The 22,488-nt window shown below is 30.8% G+C and overlaps 1 protein-coding gene across 1 annotated transcript in view; it reads right to left on the bottom strand.

Moving 5' to 3' along the window:
* Window positions 1-22,488, bottom strand: part of LOC129963939 (sushi, von Willebrand factor type A, EGF and pentraxin domain-containing protein 1-like) — a 73,237-nt gene that overhangs the window by 14,469 nt on the left and 36,280 nt on the right. The window contains exons 11-16 of the mRNA XM_056078548.1: window positions 22,255-22,434; window positions 19,128-19,304; window positions 17,082-17,188; window positions 12,632-12,776; window positions 8,042-8,431; window positions 5,103-5,264 (exon numbers count right to left, since the gene is read on the bottom strand). Coding sequence (XP_055934523.1) covers window positions 5,103-5,264; window positions 8,042-8,431; window positions 12,632-12,776; window positions 17,082-17,188; window positions 19,128-19,304; window positions 22,255-22,434 — 1,161 coding nt within the window. The remainder of the gene's footprint in view (window positions 1-5,102; window positions 5,265-8,041; window positions 8,432-12,631; window positions 12,777-17,081; window positions 17,189-19,127; window positions 19,305-22,254; window positions 22,435-22,488) is intronic.

The raw sequence follows: 22,488 nt of genomic DNA, 5'->3' as shown, positions 1-22,488 counted from the left end.
TTCAGTAAGAACTATTCAGTATGACTACCCAAATTTTTCTCTTAAAGAAAATAAACTTTAGCTGCTAAAAAAAGTGAAATAAAAATGAGCTGATTGGAGGTGTTTCTTCTGTTTTTCCAAATTTAACCGAAATTCTTTATTAAATCCTAAAAACAGCGACCTAAACCGTTGTAAAGAATAAAATTCTGCGTAGAATGAATGTCAACGTCATATATTCTACTACAGTAAGTAGTAGTAATTGTTTTTACGTAGGAGTAATTGTTTTTATTATAGTTCCAAATGGTTTTTATAGCTTTCAAAAAGCTTCTTTAGAAAGATAACAAAAAGTCAATAATTTGACTAAATAAAGCTTCTACGCAAAAATATTTACTTTGGTAATATTTACCTTGACTGGCCATTTAAATTTATCTGTGTGCCTCATGGCGGTTCGGAGTAGTCAATGCGTCTAGGGATTGCAATACCTGACCAAAATTCCAATACCGGTATTCGGTATTTTTTAAATCTGAATACCGGGATACCGGTTTTAATACCGGTATTAGAAATTTTAGAAAAAGAAAGAAAACACAGGTGTTTCTTTGTTTTATTTGCCAGTTTTGTTAGAGAGTGTAAATATCACAAAAAATAATTTGTAACTTATAAATTATAGCAGTATATAATCACAAAAAAGTAAAGAAACATCTTATTTATTTAAATCACAAAAAAGTGTAAATATCACTATTCAGTCTGGCGTACTATTACAACTTTTTGAAATGTGATCTGAAGAAACATAATGCATCAATTGTACTGTCATTAAGCCTGAAAAGTAATTTTGTGTAAAAATGACCAGCTGTCGAAAACGCTCTTTCGGCATCTACGCTAGTTGGTGGTACTGTTAGCAATGCGCAATATACTTTTTCCAAGTATTTACCTCTAAATCCCTCATCTTCAAATAAATCGATTTCTCGTCGAATGGTTTTGGATATAGCTGATTTCTATATTTTATTTTGGTTCATTGAAATTTTTTTATTTATCGCTAATTCTATTTTTTGTTCAAGAGACAATTCCTTTGTCACTATCGACAGTAGTGACATCATAATCTTCGATAATTGAACCGAATTCTTCTGAATGTGGATAGGGTTGTGGGTAAAAAATTTTAAGAAACTTTACTCTAAACTTAATCAGATTTGAATTGTTTATTCAAATCTGATTAAGTTTACTTTTCTTCTTTTTCACTTTCATTTTTAAAATCATTATAATTATGTAAATACCGTAAGAAATTTTCTATTTCGGTATGCCTTTCTTCTGTGCGATTTTTCAATGTAATATATAATTCTTGAGATAGTGATGTGTGCTGTTATTTCAGTGACTGCAACATGAAATTTATTGTTGCATTAGCTGTTAATAAATTAAAATCTCTCCGACATAATGCCTCAATAGTCAGTTTTATTGGAAGTACAGCTGATATAGTTCTGGATATTAAGCCGAATTCACTATCTGAAAAATTAATTTACAGGTTTAAGTCGATTATTGCTTTTTTGATTGGATTTCCCAGTTTCAAAAATCGTTCCATCATTAGGAGTAAACTGTTCCAATGTGTCTTAGAATCTAATATTAACATATATTCTGTTTTATTTTCAGTTAGTATATATTTTAGTTATATATCCTTTTTATAGGGGAACGTTTAAATATCTTAACAATTTTTCGAACTTTATAAATTATAGGAAGCAATTCTTGATAGGTTAATATTTCATCCTCATTTGCAATATCTTCTTAAACAATTACATTGTCATTATCTTCATTGTCAATATCACTCTCTCTCTTACTCTTTTCAAAGTTGGAATCCGAAATTTCTATATCCACAGTATTTGGATTCTTCTGTTCTTTATTTTTTCGGTATAACACATCCATTACTCCTAATTGAATTCCATGTGCATAGCACAACTGCTGATTTGCACCAATCAACTTTCCATTTATTTTCATAATTGTTGCGCCATCAGTCGTTATGAATACAATATTTTCTTTCAGAGATAATCCATGTTTCGCTAATTTAGATTTAAGCAATTAATTAAGCCGTTAATTAACTAATTAATTTCGCCCTTAGGAAGACATAAAAACAAAAAAGTATACGATTTTGCTATGTTCGCGATACCTGAAAATAAAGTGAAGAAAATTTTAAAAATTTCTAGTAAATACCGAAAAACCGGTATTTAAACTTGTGAATACCGGTATTACGAAATTGTACAAATGGCTCAAAATACCGGTATTCGGTATCCCGGTATACCGGTATTGCAATCCCTAAATGCGTCTGATTACCTAATGATGACTATCAATTTATCCTTCTTGTCTTTTCAAAATTCATGAAATCCAAGCCAAAATAGAGCTTTATCCATAAACTTCATTCTAACCATCTAATGCATCTAAATGGCATGTATACAAAACACTAAAAACTGCTAACACAAAAGCAAATCCAAAACTGCTACTAGAACACATTAGTAGAATTCTGTAAAAACACAAAAGTAATAATTAAAGAGGATATAACACTTTATCTCGATTCATTCCAGCTCAGAAAATAATGCAATGGATTAAACGGGAGTATCTGGAAATAATTTAAGTTTGGCTCTTATCAAATTGTAAGTATCCTGCGTGTTCTCTGTGTTTGTCTTTATTCAGCTTTTCTGGGAATGGATGGTGTTTGATCTGTAGAAATGTGTAAGAAGAAAGCCCTACAATGTTATTACAGCGAGTTAAGAATACCCTTATCAAGGCGAATATTGAGAGACAAAATGAAGATATTTCCCTATCGCAAAATAAAACTTTCAACTGAACTTCGCATGGATTGTCGGAAAGGCTAAGTTTGCAATAAAAATGTATCCGCAGTTATTCGAAAATACGGAGATGAGAAAACGGATGCACCAATAAGCCCTTGAAAAATAAAATAACAATCGACATTAACACCAAAATGTGATTTCAAATATCGGTGTTGTTTATTTTCCTATGTGTGTGGAGTAACTGTAGAGGAAAAGGAAAATAAAGCAGTAGACTAAAGAAGTTTCAAAAAAATTTAAAATTGTTTCAACAATTGAATTTAAAGATATTGTGATGAAAGTGATAAGTATAATTGAGCGAAGGCTTTGAAGTTGAACATCATTGACGCAATTGATTCTATCACAATTGATGGTAAGTGTTATGTAGCATGTGTTACTACATTTTAAGCAAAACTATCAGAGAACAAGAAATGTCGCTCATATAAGAGACGAATTTTAATAGTTCAAGTCAATGATAAGATGTTTTTCCTACATTGAAAACAATGATGACTACCAGATACCTTTTTGAACTGCAAAATGTAATTTATTTCAATATGAAACCTGAAAAGCTATTAAATCTAAAAACTGTTAAGTATAAGCTATCTGAGCAGTAGAGTAATAGGCTTCTGACTGCTAACAAAGTAAAAGTTCCAATTATTCTCTGCCTTCGAAACAAAAGCTATAATTTTAAAACAAATTATGATACAAAAGATCTGATCCACAAAAAGAACTGATAAGATTGGCACTGAAAGCAGCTGAAATTATTTGTCAAGATCTTCGTTCAGTGTTATGTGAGGTGGATAAATTATCTTTCCAACACAAAATTGTTTTCTAACGTCAAAACAGCTTGCCCTATTCGTTAGCTTTTCTGATCAAAGAAATGATTTTGAAAAAAAAATTATGTTCTGAAGTTCGGTCACTGTCCTTTACATCAGCTTTATCTCTCCGTGTATCCATTTATTTACAATGACACTTTGGTTCTACGTTTCTAATAGACATTTTATCTATCTTGGATTTCGTTGCTCTTATAAAGAAACAGTTTCACATGAATCTCTAAAGTAACTGTATAACATTCTCTCCCTTTAATGTGACAGTTTCATTCAATAAGTTGGAGAAAATACATACCAAACTAATTAAACAAGTGGTCTGATTCCATTCCATTCAAAGGGAATAATTAGAATTTTTCCTGCGAGATAATATTTATGAATCTCTACTTAAAGTAGGAAGATTGGAAGAGATACCAAAAACTCAGACTTAAATAAAAAAAAAATACAGATATTAATCAACAATCGAGGCGTTCAAGGACTGAAAGAGATTATTGTGGAACAAATATCCAATGCTTTTTTTCGGTCTGTGGAATTCAGATGTTTTATAGATTTATACCAAATGTAAGGAAGTATTTCGAATTCCAAGTTGAAGTGGATTCATCGAATTATTGACTTATAAGAATTAGTGAAACAAAGTATCATATGTGGCAATTTCACCCTTTCTTTTTATTGTTCAAATTAAAAATACAGTTGTAAATTTGGTAAGCATGTCTATAACTGGTTTAGGATAATTAGATTAAAACCTTGTTTAGAAGTTATAAGGAAGTTATTTTAGATTTGGATTTTATAAATTTGAACATTTGAAAATTCGAAAAATTAGTCTGAACTTCAATAAAAGCTAGTATTCATACTTTTATTTTTGTAATAAAATATATAATATAGCCATTCACTGTACGCAAAATTTTATCCTTAATAATTTTTTGAAACAACATTTTTAGGATCTAATTAGTTTTTCCAAATAATTTAGAAAAAAAGTGAAAATCGCCTAAATCCATTTCTCTTTTTTAGTAGCCAAAGTCCATCTTTCAGTAGAGTGAAAAATTTGGGACAGTCATAGTAGCTCTTTATTGAAGACAACAAAACTTCAGTCACAGTTTCTCCGACTTAAAATCCTTTCAATAGCCTATGCCTAGATTGTAAAGATACAAATTTCTTGTCCTTAAAAATGAGGAAAATTATTTAGAACATGGGGAGATGATATATCTTTTAGAAGGACATAAAGCAGGTGTCAGGAGAGAAAAAAACATTGTTTTAGAATTTTTCTGAAGAAGAATTCATTTCTTCATTAAATTGCTTTACTTATAGCCGAATAAACGCATTTTTTAGAAAATAAAAAGATTTTTTAGAAAGAAAAAATGTTGTTGAAAAAGAATTAAATTTCATTTTGTATAAATGTAACTGTATATAACTGTATAACTTTGAAAAAATACCCAACTTCAGGAATTTTTTCTTCCAAAAAATAAAAAAAATTTAAGTATTTGAAATATTTTACTTGAGAACAGAAGTTGTTCGGTAATGGACGTAGACCACATTGGAATGCCCTCCATTATTGCTCTTGGAGAGCATCGAATAGATAACTGTTTGTCTTTTGCTACTCCTACAATCCCACCGGGGAGGATTGTGTAGTCACCTTCAAATTGGAGGATAGTATCACCTAAATTAAATAAAAATGGTGACGCAATGAAAGGATTGACAACAAAAAACATGCAAACTATTTAATGATCTTTTCATGAATTGATAAATAAAAGTTATCGCACATAAAGAGGTTCATTGTAACGATATGAATGCATTATGCGATTATTTCACTTAAAACAAAAAAGTCGAAAATCAGAGGGCAATGCGAAATAAGACAGAACTCATATTTTGATATAATAATTATTGTCTCACGAATTTTGAGATTTATTTTAAACAATTCATTTCAGAAGGTAGGGTTAAAAGTATCAAAATTCGAATAAAGTCATTTTCTTACTGCACACAGCTGAAAAAGATTTCCTAGATGTCGCCAAACAAAAAAGAATCATAAAATTTAAAAACAGCAACTTAAGTTATACATATTAGCTGAATAATGATCACAATAATAAATAATAATAATAATTCGAAAATGCCACTCTCTAGAGAAATGAACACAAAAGATAGCTGCATTTTTGTGTCAAATCAATGTGCAGTTATCAGAAAGGTTTCAACCAACTTAATATGTAAAATTACCTAGAGAGCTGTAATATATATTAGAGATATTATGTACATTAGAGATATGTACAATAACAAGGAAAGCTGTAACATTACTGATATCAACATTACATAGTGCTCTGTAACATTACTGATATTAACATTACATAGAGAGCTATTACAGTATTTACATTAACATTGCATAGAGAGCTGTAACCTGTATTAGAGCTGTATAAGAGATATTACGTACATTAGAGATATGTATAATAACATGAAGAGCTGTAACATAACTGATATGAACATTACATAGAGAGCTGAATTTCTGTATCAAATAAATGTGTACTTATCAAAAAGATTTTAATCAACTTAAATATGTACAATGTAGGCAAAAAAATTTAACTCATTTTCAACGGTATTAACCTCCTCTGCAAACTCTCGAGATTTAGAAGGTTTCCTGCAGGATACAAAGCTTAAATTTTGTCACAAATACATGACATTTATATTTAAAAATTTCAATTTATATATAGCCTATTCAATCAGATTATTAGATTTTTAACTTTTAAAGATGAACTTATTTTCCTTCACCCTTTTTGTACTTGGAAATACAAAGTAGTCTGTACCACTTCTGGCGTCGTCACTTATATAAACATTACACTTTTGGCCGGGTATAACTGGCGAGGAATGAATAACCATACTTAAAAAAGGAAATATATATATAATCACATTATTGATAATCAAAAGAACAGTGACTTGCTTTCTTTCATATATGCTGCTAGTTATTTTTAATAGTCTCTGTATAGAAAATACTGGCTCTTTTTTTTAAAAAAAATCATGCATGCTTATCATTTGGAAATCATTTAAATTAAGCTAATTGGGAGAATGATGTTATCTGCAGAGATTTTCTTTGCTGAGATTTGTTTAACTCATGGCAAAAAACATTTCTCTTTAAAACATTCGAAATATAACAAACAAATGAAGAATAAATTTAATTTTATGTGAAAGTCGAGGACAATTCACGTTTCTACGAAGGTTTCTAGACACCTTGACTTTCCTCCTTTCTTTTTCTTCCTTGAAAATAAAAATGACTCTTCAGATCATTTTTATTTTAGTCATGAAATAATAATCCCTAAAAAAATTTGTATATGAGGGATGGCCAACTCGAAAGACTATAATTTTGATTTCTTATTGTTTTTTTTTCATAATATCGGTGATTCTATGAAGTTTGAGGATCAAGAAAAGTACCCATATAATCAGAATGGATGTTTAATGCTATAAATCCATGGAGTAAGTAGATGCTGTTACGAATCTGTAATGTCGCTTCCCTGCACAGTTAGCTCCATCGTAGGAAAGACCTTTTTACGATTAACACTATTAGATGCTGATAGGATACCGGATTGGTGACCCCCGGGCTTGGCGACAAAATGGATGATATTAGGATCTTCAAAAATTTTGACGATAGAGCCAATAGGAGCTAAAATATGTTTGATTGTTCCAGAACCTTCTCTGCCCTGCTGCGGAAACTGTAAAAGGTCGGCAGTCCAAGAGGAAAACAATCGTCGAGAAGTTTAGAGTGAATCAACGGCAATTTAGTAGAATCGGTCCAGCCAAGTGTTGAGTGGAGCTCAAGAGATTGGTGAATTGAGCTGTCAGCCAATATCCTGGAATTTATTATTGAAGCAGCATCGAATCATGTGCGGAGTTGCCAGTCGTGTGATAGTGAATCGGCAATTGGATACAACTAAAGCGAGGAGACAGTGGTGAATTACAGGCGTTTGGAGAGACCGTAGAGTGTGGCTATGAAGATTTCCTCCTCCTATTGAATTCTATCTGGCCGCTCTGTATTTTGTGGTTGTTGTTACTATTTGTGGACTGCTATTTGTTCTAAGTATGTTGATGTGTATTTAGTGTGTTTGTCTCGGCTGTGTATTTGTCAACTATGTATTCGTGGCCACGTGTTAATAAACGTCGTTTTTTGACAATCAGGCCTGATTGTTTCACACCATTACACCCACTATAGGTGAACCCGCTTACTTTATGGACTTAGTGGTGGAAGCAACGTAATAATATATACATGATGCAATTAAATAGAACAATTAGGCATCAGATAGCCGCCTTTGCTCTTTATAATAGAATTCCTTTTCTGAAGTTACCTAGTTAATGCTGTGTAATATAGTACATTGAATCAAAAAATGAAACAATAGAGAAAAACAATATCACTTTACAAGAAATAAAAAAAGAAAAGAATATAATTTTATTACCACTCACTTATTTGTGGATTGACACATTGCGGAAACTCAGAAGAATGCCATGACCGACAGTTTCCGCACGTAATTTCAGACACACCATTAAATCGAGAGTAACCAAAGTGTCGACAATGAAATTTAATTTTATCGTTGTTTTGTACCTTACTTCCATATTTTAATTGTTCGGTGCCTACTAGAGCCACTACGCTATCATCAACACTTCGGTAAGTGCAGCCACAAGAAGGATAGGGTGTCGGATTCTGATTCTGGTTGAGGTCTAAAATTGTGTCAGGCTCAGAAGGCTGGAGCTGCGTTGTTAATATAAGTGGTCTTCTTGTTGTACTTGGTCTTATAAATGAATTCTCAGCATTCTCATTAGATATCTTTGCATCGTTTCTGTATGGAGTCCCGGCTAAAAAAAGATATTTAAAAGGTAATAAAACATGTGGTAAAAACGTAAATGAATTATTTAATCAAGGGTAAAAGTATGAAACAAACAAGTAAAGCAATAAATAATACTGGATCAATCTCAGCTAGTAGATTTCAGCAGTTATGTAAAATATTGTCTATTAGAAAACATAAAAAGATTAAATTTGATTTCAGAATTATAATTTTCTAGTGTTTGGAATATATTAGGATACCGAACAAAGGAATATATTAGGGTATATAAAGAGATGGGAGACTAGATTTTCATGCCGCAAAATTGATGTCAGATATTGTTTAATAGATGAATTAAATTATTTTTAAACGTAGTAAGAAGCTTCTTATTTTTTATCATACGAAGTATACAAAGTACCGTAATCATAAAAAATTTCCTAACTTAACATTTTGACGAATTTCCACATTTCAGACCTCCCTGTGCCCGAAAAACAAATTTTTTTGGAATTATTCCTGTCTATGATAATTCAAAAACGCTTTGAGCTAGACAGACGAAAATGTGTATATTGTATTTACATAAAATTTGCAAATTTTCATCAAATTTTAAACGAAATATTTTCACAAGAAATCTAGCTTTAAAACACAGCTGAACACAGCAAAATACAAAAATCAAATCTAATCAAATAGATTAAATCAGTGTACAGGTTAAACATATAAAATGTCACTTCGCATTAAATCACACAAAGGCTAATTGTTTGTCGTTTTGTCTGTATGTTTTCAAAAGCATGAGAGGAAATAAAATAAATAAAATTTTGAGCATTCGTAGTATTTATGATTCTTTTTTCCCATGCTTAAAGTCTACCACTTTATATGGGTAGGGCAGAACATTTTTATTAGAGTGTAAGCAAGAAATTTTTAAAGGGTCGGCTCCCACAGGTTTAGTAGTAAAGCTTAATTACGGACATTAATGCATTCACGCCGTCCCACAGTAAATCAGCCGTTTTGTAATACAACTACAATAGGAGCTGTCTAAGAATGCCAGCTGAAAATACTCACTTTATTTAATCTTTCCAATATTAGAGAACCCATGTACTCATAGAATTTAAGAAAATCTTTTTAAAAAATAGGTACACACGATTTTGCTACCACGAGAATCCAATAATTACACCTTAATGTGTATGCGTGCGTACGTGTGTGTGTGTGTGTTGGCGCGCTACAAGCTAGACCGTTTGACTTAGAGTTAGGCTGCATGGGAAAAATTAACTTTCATCAGCGTGTTGTATTCATGTAGATAAAAACTCAAATTAGAGTTAACTCTTGCTACAAACTTGCAAATTCAACCTAGAAAAATGTTAACTTTCAGTACTTGTCTATAAGAAATTAAATAAATGGAACATTTTATAATTTCTAGATAGATAAATTCAAAGAATGGGATTATAAATTTAAAACATATATATATATATATATATATATATATATATATATATATATATATATATATATATATATATATATATATATATTATTAATTCAATAATTCAGTAATATTTAATGCAAATATGGTTTATACAGAATGTTCCCTCTAACCAGGTACCAATATTTAATTTCTAAATAGTTAATATTGTGTATGTACATCAAATAGGAAAAATAGTGAAGTACAGAATATTACTTTGTACATTTTGAACCAATAAATGTTCTATGAATAACAAATTTTATATTTTTATACAGATCCACGATTCTATGAGTCATATTTAGTAAAATATTCTTGAGAAACTAACATTTTAAATGAAAAGAAAGGCCTCATCTATTGCGATTAAAACTGAGTTATTTATGAGAATTTGAATATTACTATCTTATAAAACCGCGTGATTTTAAACCACTTCATTGATCGTCTCAAAGGAGATAGCCAATCAGCATTCGGAGTTTCCTGAAGGCTGACTGGACAAAAATTATGAAATTATTGATTGTCCTAAAATTGAATATTCGAAGCTACATAACTCGGTTATATTTAGTCAATGAAAAAAAACTTTTTTTTTAAATTTAAAAGTTGGAATATTTCACCGAATATGATTCTTTGAAACCGAAGTATTCTATAAAATTAAAATTTCACAATTTTTTTCAGAAGTGCATTTATTGATTAAAACTAAATAAAATGTTAACATTTACATCATTTAAATTTTTTAAAGTAAAACTAAAATTGATTTTTATGATGAAATCAGATACATTTTTGTTAATTAGTTCTTTGAGATATTGCACAATTTATGAAGAATATTCTTTAGTGTGCGTAAGACGTCAATGCTGAATGATTCTGTTTTCCTTACTCACATTTTATTAAACATGTTTGGTTTCAGAAAGAATTTTTTGTATTAATTGAAGTTTAATTACTACTATTTTAATTTAAAGTTCAAATTTTACTTGAGCTGACAGAAAATTAGACAGATATGTAGTATAATGAACAAAACGGCTTATGGCCTTCATAACAGTACAAGTTATATGACTATAAAAAAATATTTTGCTGAGGAATTTATTAAGAGATCGAGTTACATAAAATAAAAATGTAAAAGAGTATTAATTCTTACGAATTAGCTGGCCGCCAAAGGTGATTACTAATTTATATTTTCATAGTATTTTAATACATGTATATTATTTTCCTCTTTTTCCGGATTTTTATTTTTTTTAAACTTTACAATGATATTATAGATTAAATGTTTATCTTTAAAACTGTTTATCCTTTTTTTCTTTTATATGTATCACTTTTGCTTGACCATATTAAATATATACTATTCCTCCATTTCTATCTATGACCACTTTCCCAAGTTATTTACCAAAGTAAAATAAGAGTAAAAGTAATGAAAACTGGATTAAAATATATAACCTCATAAGATTTATACAAAAATCCTTTTCAACACATTAAAATAAACCAGGGTCTTTAACTTAAAGGCCTTACTAGCCTTTTACTTATTATTGATTACTATTTAAAAAAACATTTGCAAATCTTTTTATTATTATTATTATTTTGCCAGAACCCTTATTTTTTGAAATAAAACATTTTATAGGTGTTACAATATACACTGTCTACCAATAAGTAATAGGACATGTGTTATAAAAGAGATGAACACACGTTATTCATATTCAATAGTTGGTAGAGCCTCTACCTGAGGCAATTAATCTTTAACCCTTCGTTGTATGCTTTCCACGAGTGTTTGGAAGATGTACGGTGGTATTTTCTTCCACTCAACTAAGAGAAGATACGCAATTTCTTTCAAGAATTTTGAACAGTTGCTACACCTCTTTATTCGGCAATCCAACTCGTTCCAGAGGTTTTCTGTAGGATTTAAGTTTAGACTCTAGACAGATCAGTTCAGTCGGTTCATCCCATTGTCATCATACCGATCTATGGCGGATCTTTTAACATGACAAGTGGCGTTGTCATCCTGGAAATAACAATGATCCAACCCGTAAAATTGCCACAACATAAAAAGGACATTGTTGTCTAGAATAATGGAGTAAGAGACGGAGTTGAGCTTACCATGAATTGAGAGCCCATATCACGAGAAACATCCCCAGACCATAATTCCACCTCCGCAAAACTTTAGATACAATGCATTCTGGTAAAAGGTGTTCTCCATGCATACTCCAAACCCAGACTCTGCCATTCGACTGGTAGAAATTGAACCTAAATTCATCACTCCAGACAACTTGTTTCCATTCATCTGCGGCCCACTTTTGATGTGCCTTGCGCAACCTCAACCGAGCAGCGCGGGTGGATTTTGTAATCAAAGGCTTAAGGGCGGCAGCACGGCCATGGAAACTATACAAATGAGCTTCCTTGAGGATGATATTTATCGAAACAACAGTCCAGGATGCTTTGGGACTCCTGAAGTATGAGGCCATCGATACGGTGCGATTTTTCCGAATTTCTTTGGTCAGCCCTCATTGGTCTCTATCTCTTAATTTCATGAATCTGCTAGATCGAAGCACATGCCGAGAATCACCACTCACCTTCCACTTTTTGATTACAAAAGCCACTGTAGATTTTAGAGTTTTAACTCACTAGATATGTCCCTTAAGAATTTGGCATTTCTATGATATCAGACAATTACGCCTCTCTCAAAGCCAGACAGTTTTGAATTTGGTGGCATCTTGCAGATAACCTCATTCTCATGGGCGTCCAAATACTTATTGATAGATAGTGTAGTTTAAAAATTAGGGCACAAAGAAAGCAAGGTCTTACGATAGAGGCATGCTGGATCTGGATACCACTTTCCTTTTGAACACGTAACCACCGCAAGATTTCCTCGTTTTCCTTGAAAGGTATATCTTTTATCACATGACACATATACCGAGGATCCATGGCGTCTTGTTCCACCTAATGGTAACTATGCGAGAAATACAATTTTAGAGACATTGATTAATATATAATTATTGAACATATCAATAAAAAAAATTCAATAATATAATATAATCTAAATTCAAATAATTATATTTATATAAACTAAATGAAAATGAAAATGAAAACATATTTTCAATATATAATGCAAAAAAATTCAGAAATATGAATTAAAAGACAAACATTCAAATCATAAAAAATAAACAGAAAAAAGGAAATGTGACTAAAAGAAAATTATTTTAAAACAATTAAAATGATTATGCAAAAATAATTTGCCCTGTGAAAAAGTTCAGAAAATCTGGATTTTAAAAATTCGAACTGAATGAACATTTAAAAAAATCATTTAATACAATAAGAATCAGTAAATGCTTCATTATTGGGAAAGATCTCTAGCATTAAACTTTTATTTGGGATTTTTCACACAGATAGTTAGCCATTGGTTGAAAATTTTTGTTTTTTGCAACAGCGTATTATCAAAAAAGAAAAAAAAGAAAGAAAAGAAATGAAAATTGAGTGAATTTAATCAATAAAAAATCTTATTAAAATTATAAAGCACGATATTATTGAGCTTTAAATTCGACCTCGCCGGCATGGAACCATCTAATATTCTGTATATCGATTAGCTAAGAAGTTCACTTTTTTTTATTTCCCTTACTTTTATTCATAATAGCCTCTTTTGGCGACCAGCTGATTCACCAAAAATATTGGCTATTTTACATTTTAATTAAATCTGCTATACATAACTTGATGCTATAATTCCCTTAATAAATTATATTTAAGATCGATTTGTGACAGACATTAAAGCTGTGCTTATTCTGTACATGAACCTTCTTAACGGAGTCCTAGGACTTCATTGCATCATTAAAATGTAATAATACCAATAATCTATTGTCTAAATGCATGTTGTCTTTCACGATTCTGTAACTTCCAATTTCATATTCTCAAGTAAAATGTAGGTGTAATAAATAGGATATTTCTTCCTAATATTTCAATATTCCAAGGAAATCAAGCGATCGATTAAATATTTAATGAAACAATGAATATATTTGATTTAATTGCAAAAATGAAATTTATTACTAAAAATATGCAAAAAAATTATAAAATTTGTACCATACTTCTTATGTTATGGAGGACCTCAAACTTTAGCTTAAATTTTATTAGTTAAACTCTTAATTAATTTTTTTTAAAAAAAAATCGCTTCGAGCTGCACATTTTAATCTTCTTTAATATATACAGTTCGAAATGTAATATATGTACAGTAAAACGCCGAAAAACACACAAAAATAATCTTTTTACAATTCCTATCCTTTCATGTGGCAAATTTTAAATAAGCCAAAAAACAGCTGCTTAGGAAAGGATATAGGGCTGAAAATCACCGAACAACATCTGAAATGTTTGTGATATATCATAATAATAAGATTATAATCTTTTGTAATTTCAGTTCTTAGTACCAGCAATAACAACAGACCACAAACAGCATCAGATCATCAGCTTTTAAGAATGCAGTTATTCATCATTCTCTTATATTTAAAAAATAATAATTTTAAAAATTTTATTAACTTATTGTTTTGATATTGGAAATTAAAGGAAATAATTTTATGATGCACTAAAAGATAAATTTCTTTTTTTTAAAGGTAACATGATAAATTTTACGTTCAGAGACAAAACAAAAAAAAATATTAATGATTTTTAAACTTTATTTCTCTATTTCTTTTATTTCTATTTTTTCTTTTAAATTTCATTTACAATTCACGCTAAACATATAATTATATTTTTTTTAGTATTCTTCTCTTTCAATATAACATGCACATTACTTAATATATTTTATTAAAAATTCTCATTACTCAATTCACAGTTTTTAATTTTCTGTTTAGCTTACTAAAACATAACTCTATGCTAACAATTTCCAAGTAAAAATTACCTGTTTATTTAAAATAATAACCAATGCGCCATTTTCCAACCTAAAACACTAGAGCAATTTTGATAATTTTTTTTCATATTGAAATCTTGACCACTTAAAATTTTTTTTTAAAGATTGTTTGTCTTCCACCATCCACCATTTTCGAGAGAAATCGAAAATTATCTGTCTTGCTCTACATCATCTTTAAGGGAATCGAATCTTGCGACAGAGTTCACCATAGAACCGATTTCAAAAAAAATATATTATTTTCTGCGAAACTTCATGATTTTTAGATATGTCACCAAGCTTTACCTATTCTGTACCGTTCTCCAGTTCTACGAGAAATTGAAAACATACTACTAGTCTGTATATTCTCTATGGAGAAAATCTCGACACATCTATTACTTCTCACGAACGCATTTAATCCCTTGATATCCCTTTTTACTTTCTTATATACAAAATACACAAAAAGAAACGGTGGACAGGAATTCGAAATCTAGATATTAGCAAATCTACGTGTTTCATATCTCCCTGAATGCGAAATATACAATTTTAAAATTATTTATATCTGTTTGATAACATGGCAACACAAAAACGCTGTGCATTGAGCTGGTGACTGAGTTCTCCATCTCAAACCTCACTACCGATTTCGACAAGTTTCATTTCATATGAAAACTCATGACCTCTAGACAAGTCATCATGGGTTGCTTGCCTTCCATTATTATATGTTTTAAAGATAAATACTCTACTTGTCTTGTTCGTCTCCAGAAATTTTGTTTTCTGAAAGACACCTTTTTCTAATCATGTCTTTCAACATGGTAATTCAAAAATGCTATGACCTAGATAGCTGAAATTTGTATATGATTTTCGCTCTAAATTTGCAAATTTCTATCAAATTTTGAATGAAATGCATTCGGAACTCGCTAATTGCTCAAATGAAAGGGAACTATGATAACTACAAAGTGCAAAATGCTCGATGGATGGCATTTGGCACACCGATTTGGCATTTAATGTGAAGGTTTGCACAAATTTTGAATTGTCTGTCAGTCTGTACTTTCATTTGTATATAAATGCAATAACTCAAAAATACAAAATTTGGATAAATAAAATTTGGTATATTGCTTTAGTATCTGATTCAAAATTGATGAAAACTCAATACATCAAATCCGTCGAAAGGTTGGCAGTCTGACGATCGATACACTTTCATGCATGTAAAGTCGGCAACTCAAAAACGCTTACTATGTTGAGTAGCAACACTGTTTATATTCTGGACTCTGAAAATAAAAATTTGTGCTCTCTTTGCATTCACTGTTTTTCCAATATCTGTTATTTTATTCCGGGGAAGTGGGGTTACTCTTTTCTAAGGTAATATGCGAGAAAATTCATTGAGACTACTTCCATTTGTTATTATTTTATCCTCTTCCCATTCTAAGAATAACTGCAATTATTTTGGATTGAGGAACTACAAAAAAAAAATCTACATTATAGAATCAGTGGAAGTGTTTTTACAAAACTTTCTCGCATACTCTCTAATAAAGAAGTTATCCCAGTAAATTCTTTGCGTGGCATTAGCGTACAATAGTTACGCAAATATTAACGTTTGGCATGAATTTAGCATTTTTATTGAATCTATCTTGCCATACTTGGAGAATTTTTTTGACGATTAATCCCTGGCATGTGGTTAAAAGTATCCAAAAATCGAATTTAAATTTTCAAACGGATTCTTCCTACCCGATTGAGACAAAAATATGACACAAGCCATTTAGGTCACTGCGTTTTTGAATTACCGCATGTTACTGAAAGTACAGACAAAAAGATGATGATCAAAATTTGATAGATGTCTATTCTAGAGATATTTAAATATCTGTACCGAATATTATCTATTTAACTCTCTTCATTTTGTATTTATCGTGTTAACTTAGATTCGAACAATCGGGCAGGCAGACTTTCTTTAAACAGACTTTGCTCAAAATTTGACAGAAATCTGCACATTTAGTTTAAAGACTGTATATTAAATTTCAACCGACCAGCATAAAGTGGTTTAAAGTTATCTTCGTCGCAGACAGACACATGAACATTTTCCAAAAAAAGTGTTTTTCGAAATCAGGGAGGTGTAAAACATGAAGAATCTTCAAAATCTCGAATTCGAATTTTTCGACGATTACAATACTTTTTACTCTCCTATACTTCCTTCTTTTCTCTTACTTCCTTTCTACTTTTTTTACACTTCGTATACGAGAAAGAAAAATAGACTCATTTTGTTGGTGGTGATAATGAAACAAATGTAAATGTTTATTCAAGTGCAAAGCTTAGGTAATGGAAAGGATTTATGAAATAAGAGCTCTTCTATGAACATATAAGCGAAAATTGAAATAAATATTTGTAATTACTTACTTTAGGGTATTCATACCACCGCTTATATTTCAGAGTCCATTGCAGTTCTGACTTCTCAACTCTTTCACTGAAGCCTCCATTGTCGATTTTGTAGATAAGACAGCTACCTAGAGATGAATTATAAATGAATGAATGCGTATTAAACCATAAACAGAACAACTGAAAACAAAGTTTCAACATATTCAGAAGTCCTAAAAGCTGAGGGGAAAAATTCAACAGCAAAACTCAAATTACAGCAGTTTCTTTGGACAGAAGATTTTATAAATCACATTAAATTTCTCTAAGTAGCTGTCTTAGAGAAATTTAATCAGAGATGTAACTTTTTAAATAGTATCTTCACTCGATCAATCTAGTTCTTTACATAATTTCTGTTATTAAATTTTTGCTTCCGGTTGTCTCCTCTCAAGCACCATTCAAGACGGTTCATCCTTTTGCCATGTTATTTATTATGATCATGTGATAACATGATGTTGTTTTGATTTGAGGTTTTTCAAGCCTCAAACTGCACGGGAAGAACAATGGAGATTTGTCGTTTTTCAGGCATCAACTTTTCGCTTTTAAGATTTAATAGAAAATGATAAAACAGGTTGTCACATTTGACGAATTATTGCCCACAAACAGTTACAACTTGGGGCAAATGTCCACCAAGTAATGTACCCGCTTCTCCTATCTGGCCATTAAAAGGCATGGGTCAAAAAAAGTTACCACAAGAATAAAAAGTTACTACCGAAGTAAGCACAGAGAAGAAAACGGGAATCAACGCAAACCAGAGAAGGGAGATTTTCCACACGTTCAAGAAACCTGGTTTCAGCAGGATGGAGCAACATCACATACTGTGATGTTGCTCGAATGGAATCTGTGCGAGAACGTTTCCGTAACCGAGTGATCTCAAAATTCGGTAACGTTCCCTGGCCCCTTAGAACACCAGATTTGTCCGTTTGTGATTTTTTCTTGACTAAGAACTCCAGATGACTTAAAACTGAGATATTGCAGCGAATCTCGACAGCAGATTTCAAGAAAGCACTCGTACAGGAGAACGACATCTTACGAATGTAATTTTAAAAAAAATGATAAATTCCACTAACGTTTCTTTAATGATAAATTTTAAGGTTTCAATTACTATGAATAACATATTTTACTATATATATATATATATATATATATATATATATATATATATAAACGTTTTTTGTTCACATTTTTATACTTTTCGACTTAATACACTTACATCTAAAACATATATGGCTTTATTATATTACAAGCTAATTATACATAGTGCGAAAATAATTAAAACAACTTTAAATTACCGAATTCTCATGTTTTGTTTTCGCTTCTGCTCATATGGCTCCTTGACTTTTCCAATTAAAACAACACAATCAACAGGTCACCGTATTTTGAAACATATACTAAAGATTTATAAAGGCTATAAAGTTTCGTATGTCTGACTTAAATTTTAGCAATCTGGTCGTATTTCGTTTCCTGATTCTTGGTAACAGCAAAAAAATTAAATAAGTAATGAATTTATAGCTATTATTTTATTCTATCTTTAGATTAAATTTTTATTTTTTACCGAAATAAGAAAGAGATTTCTTTTTTTTTTTAAAAAAATATTTATCATATGGAGTAAGATTTAGAATATCTATTTTATAAAGTTATGAAGCTACTCTATGGAAATATAATTCATAACTAAAATCAATATCTGTATTCAGTCATAAACATTAAATAACAGATCTCCTGAACGAGCATTTAACAGATTACGATATGCTTAGAAATATCAATAGCATAAACTACTTTAAACATAGGTGTATTGATTTCTGATTTATTATTTAGAAAATAATAATACCATTTATCATTTCTAATCAAATTGAAGCATTTTCATTTTTCTATTTAAAAAAAATCCTAGTGAATTCTTTAGTCTCAATATAGCATTTCTATTATTCTAAGTTTCAGATGAAATATCTTTGAATAAGTTAGTTTCTATATTTATTATAGAGACCAAAATGTAATTATCAGCAAACAAACGATTACTTAAAAAAATACAATTACTTTCCCGACAGAGTTTTCCTGTTACAGTCCATTGTCCTCTGGAACAGCGAGCCTGTTCTCCACTCGGGGAATACCCTTCTCGACACGTGACCTTCAAAAATTCTCCATTCAAAACCATCTTCTCGTCACCAGGTATAACACGTTCCGAATCGGCCAGATCTTCTGAGTTGCAAGAAACTGGAAAAAAACAAAAACATAAAAGTTCTTAATTTAGTTTGGTTACATTAACGTTTTGTTTGGAAGTAGTATGTGGACCATTTGGGAACGGACATGTTTCTTTTGGAAGTAAAGGAGTAAAAACGGAATGGTAACATGGAGTAGAAATGGACTTTTTTATTGATGTCGCATCTTCAACTTTTAACCACAGTCATGGCGAAATTTAGCGAAGAATGGCTATTGTGCCAAAAAACATTAAAACAAACCTCGAAATTTTAAAATGGTAGCGAGAGTCAATGACTATTGATTATTTAAATAGAATTTAACAGCCTTTAGATGAAATAAGCCGGCGTCCTGCAATAGGGGTAGCGCATATTCCCCATGATCTGGGCGTCCTGGGTTCGATTCCCGGTTCGGGCATAATTGTTCTTCATCTGTTCTATCTGTGAGATGTGTGAATGTGCCCCCATCTAAATGTGATGCGTGTGTAGCTAAGACGTTGGGCCTAGTTGGCGCTACTAAAAAACAAGAGACGCACCCTCAGCTTAAAATAGCTGATTTCGTCTGCTAGCTTGTTCATGGCAAGTGCCATTAGAAACAACAAGATGAAATAAAAATTTTCGAAATCGGCGCATTGATTGTGGCTGGGAGGGAGGAATATTGCCAAGATTTTATCCATTTAGAATATGCAGTAAATAATGGGGTTTTTTTTTTCTTTTTTTTTTTAAGGTCTCTTTCAAAAATGAAAGATAAAGGGGGTAGGTATTGTTGAGAACGTATATAAGGCTCAAGGGTTTTCATTAAAAAATTTGAAATCATTGTGGAGGACGAGGCTGTAGAATTTCGTGGCGATATTTTTTTCCCTTAGAAAATGAAGAGTTTGGATCCATGATGAAGAGTAGACGATCACTGATAACGTATCTAGATATCCTGTATTTTCGTATGAAACAAGAACTGGCGAATTAAAAAAATTAGGGTTAAAAGATTGGTTTTATTTGGTTTTTCAAATTATTTTAAAATAGCCGCCTTTGTCGACCAGCCAGTTCGCCAATCTTAATGTTCGTTAAAATTTTAATAATTAAATATTTTATGTAATTCCTACTTTAATAGCTTCTTCATAAAAATATTTTAAAACTTCAAATTTTGATAGTCATATAATTCACTCATAATATTATAAAGGCCTTCAGTCATAATGTAATATGTATCTCTCTAATTTTCTGTTAGATCCCGTAGAATTTATGCTTTAAATTAATGTGGAAATTATTAATCTACAAATAATGTAATACTATTTTTTACTGAAACAAAGCATTTTTTTTTTATAATATGATTACTGAAAACAAAGTCACTGAGCATTTAAACCTTATGGGAACTAAAGAATATCTTTCTTGATTTATGTAAGATCTCAAGAATTTGTCAACAAAATTTTCTCAGATTCACCATGAGCAGATCGATTAATTAACAATGTTCAAATTTAAATGCAAACACTAAGAAAATAAGCATAATCGTTTAAAACAATCGGTCAAAAACAGTTTAAAAAAGCTACTTAAAAAAACAATATACTTAAAACTATAAGCATATACAAAAAATATATAACTAACATAAATGCAATTTAATTACAAGAGCATACAACAAACCTAAAAATAATTTAAATCAAGTCAACTATCAAAACACAATGCGCATGCGTCAATTTTCAACGCCAGTTACGGTAACGCAAATGCGTGAATTTTTCTACCCCAGTTGGGGTAACGCTATGCAGATTAGAAATTTTTAATTTCCTTTATTCGGTGTTATTTTAATTGAAAAGTACTTCAGAATGAATCTGAAAGATCGATTCATTAACAATGTTTAATTTTAAATGCATCAAACATTAAGAAAATAAACAGAATCGTTTGAAATAATCGTGGGGAAATGAAGATTTTTTTTGGCGGGAAAGTTAGTTTTAATTAATAATTAAAATTCTTTTTAAAAATTAAAAAAAATGGACCCCAAGTGCACATTCCCGCCTTCCAAGGTATACATGTACCAAATTTGGTAGCTGTAGGTCAAACGGACTGGCCTGTAGAGCGCCAATACACACACATATATATTGAGCTTTATATAAGTATAGATTTATAAATGTTTTCTATTTTGAAATCAGTACTTTCTGTTGCGCCAAAAGTAGAATAAATGTACATTTAAGGTGGCCAGCGCATGCGTAGAAAGGTTAAAAATTACTGTTAGGTCCATGGCAAGTACTTATCTCGTCGGGGTGACAACAAGCCACTGTATTGTATTTTTTTCCCTCTTTCTTTTCTTACTGCGCATGCGTTTGTAGAATTTGATGGTGGTGGTTTTTTTTTTTTTTTTGGTGTGAAAGAAATTGATTACTTATCATAGATTAGTTCCGACATTTTTTGCTCTTTGTTCATTCTGATGCGAGGTTCTTTTTTTTTTCATTTTATTTGCCATTTTTTTTCTATAGTTTTCCAAATTTAGGTATGTTGACCTTTTTTTAATTTTATTTTGCCGTGTTTCTTTGTATAAATATCCACCAATTTATTACGATACGCAGTGGAAAAGAAAAACTCAGGGACACCAAAACGTCATTTTATAGCCAAGCATGTAATGCCTGAATCTATCTTATGAAATTGTGTCAAGCATAAATCAGTCCTTTTCTGCGCATGCGTTGTCTTTCTGATCGTCTCATAACTAGCCGAATGTAAACCCACCTTTATCCTAAGCTATTATTAGTCATTTTCATTGGGATCAATCATATAATTTCATTTATGTGACGTCACAATTATGTGTACTCATCGTTATCATAATCACACGGCATTTAACTCGTTTTGTTATTTGCTTTCTTGAGATATTATATACTTTTCCCTCTTCCAAGAAAGTAAATGCATTCCAGAATTGATGCGGCGAGCTTGTTCTGAATCACGTGACAGTCTGAAACTCACGCATTAGATTTGAATAAGTTATAATGCAGTACCTGCTATGCATGGTGTCTGATGAACTTCCCATTCACCTTCCACACATTTAAATTGACTATTTCCCGGGGTAAGTTTGTAACCATTCGCGCAAGTCGACTTGAATACTTCATCTGTCTTGTAGAACTTCTTATTTCCTTTATTAAGTCCTGGAAACGACAGCTCCTCTACAGAGCAGCGCACTGAAAAAAATAAAAACGTATTTATCTTTGTGATAGCAATAAAAAAAAAAGGGA

The sequence above is a fragment of the Argiope bruennichi genome, chromosome 3 (genome assembly GCF_947563725.1).
Source record: "Argiope bruennichi chromosome 3, qqArgBrue1.1, whole genome shotgun sequence".
Lineage (NCBI taxonomy): Eukaryota > Metazoa > Arthropoda > Arachnida > Araneae > Araneidae > Argiope > Argiope bruennichi.
The sequence above is the reverse complement of the archived record's forward strand: the minus strand, read 5'-3'. Positions and strand labels throughout refer to the sequence as shown.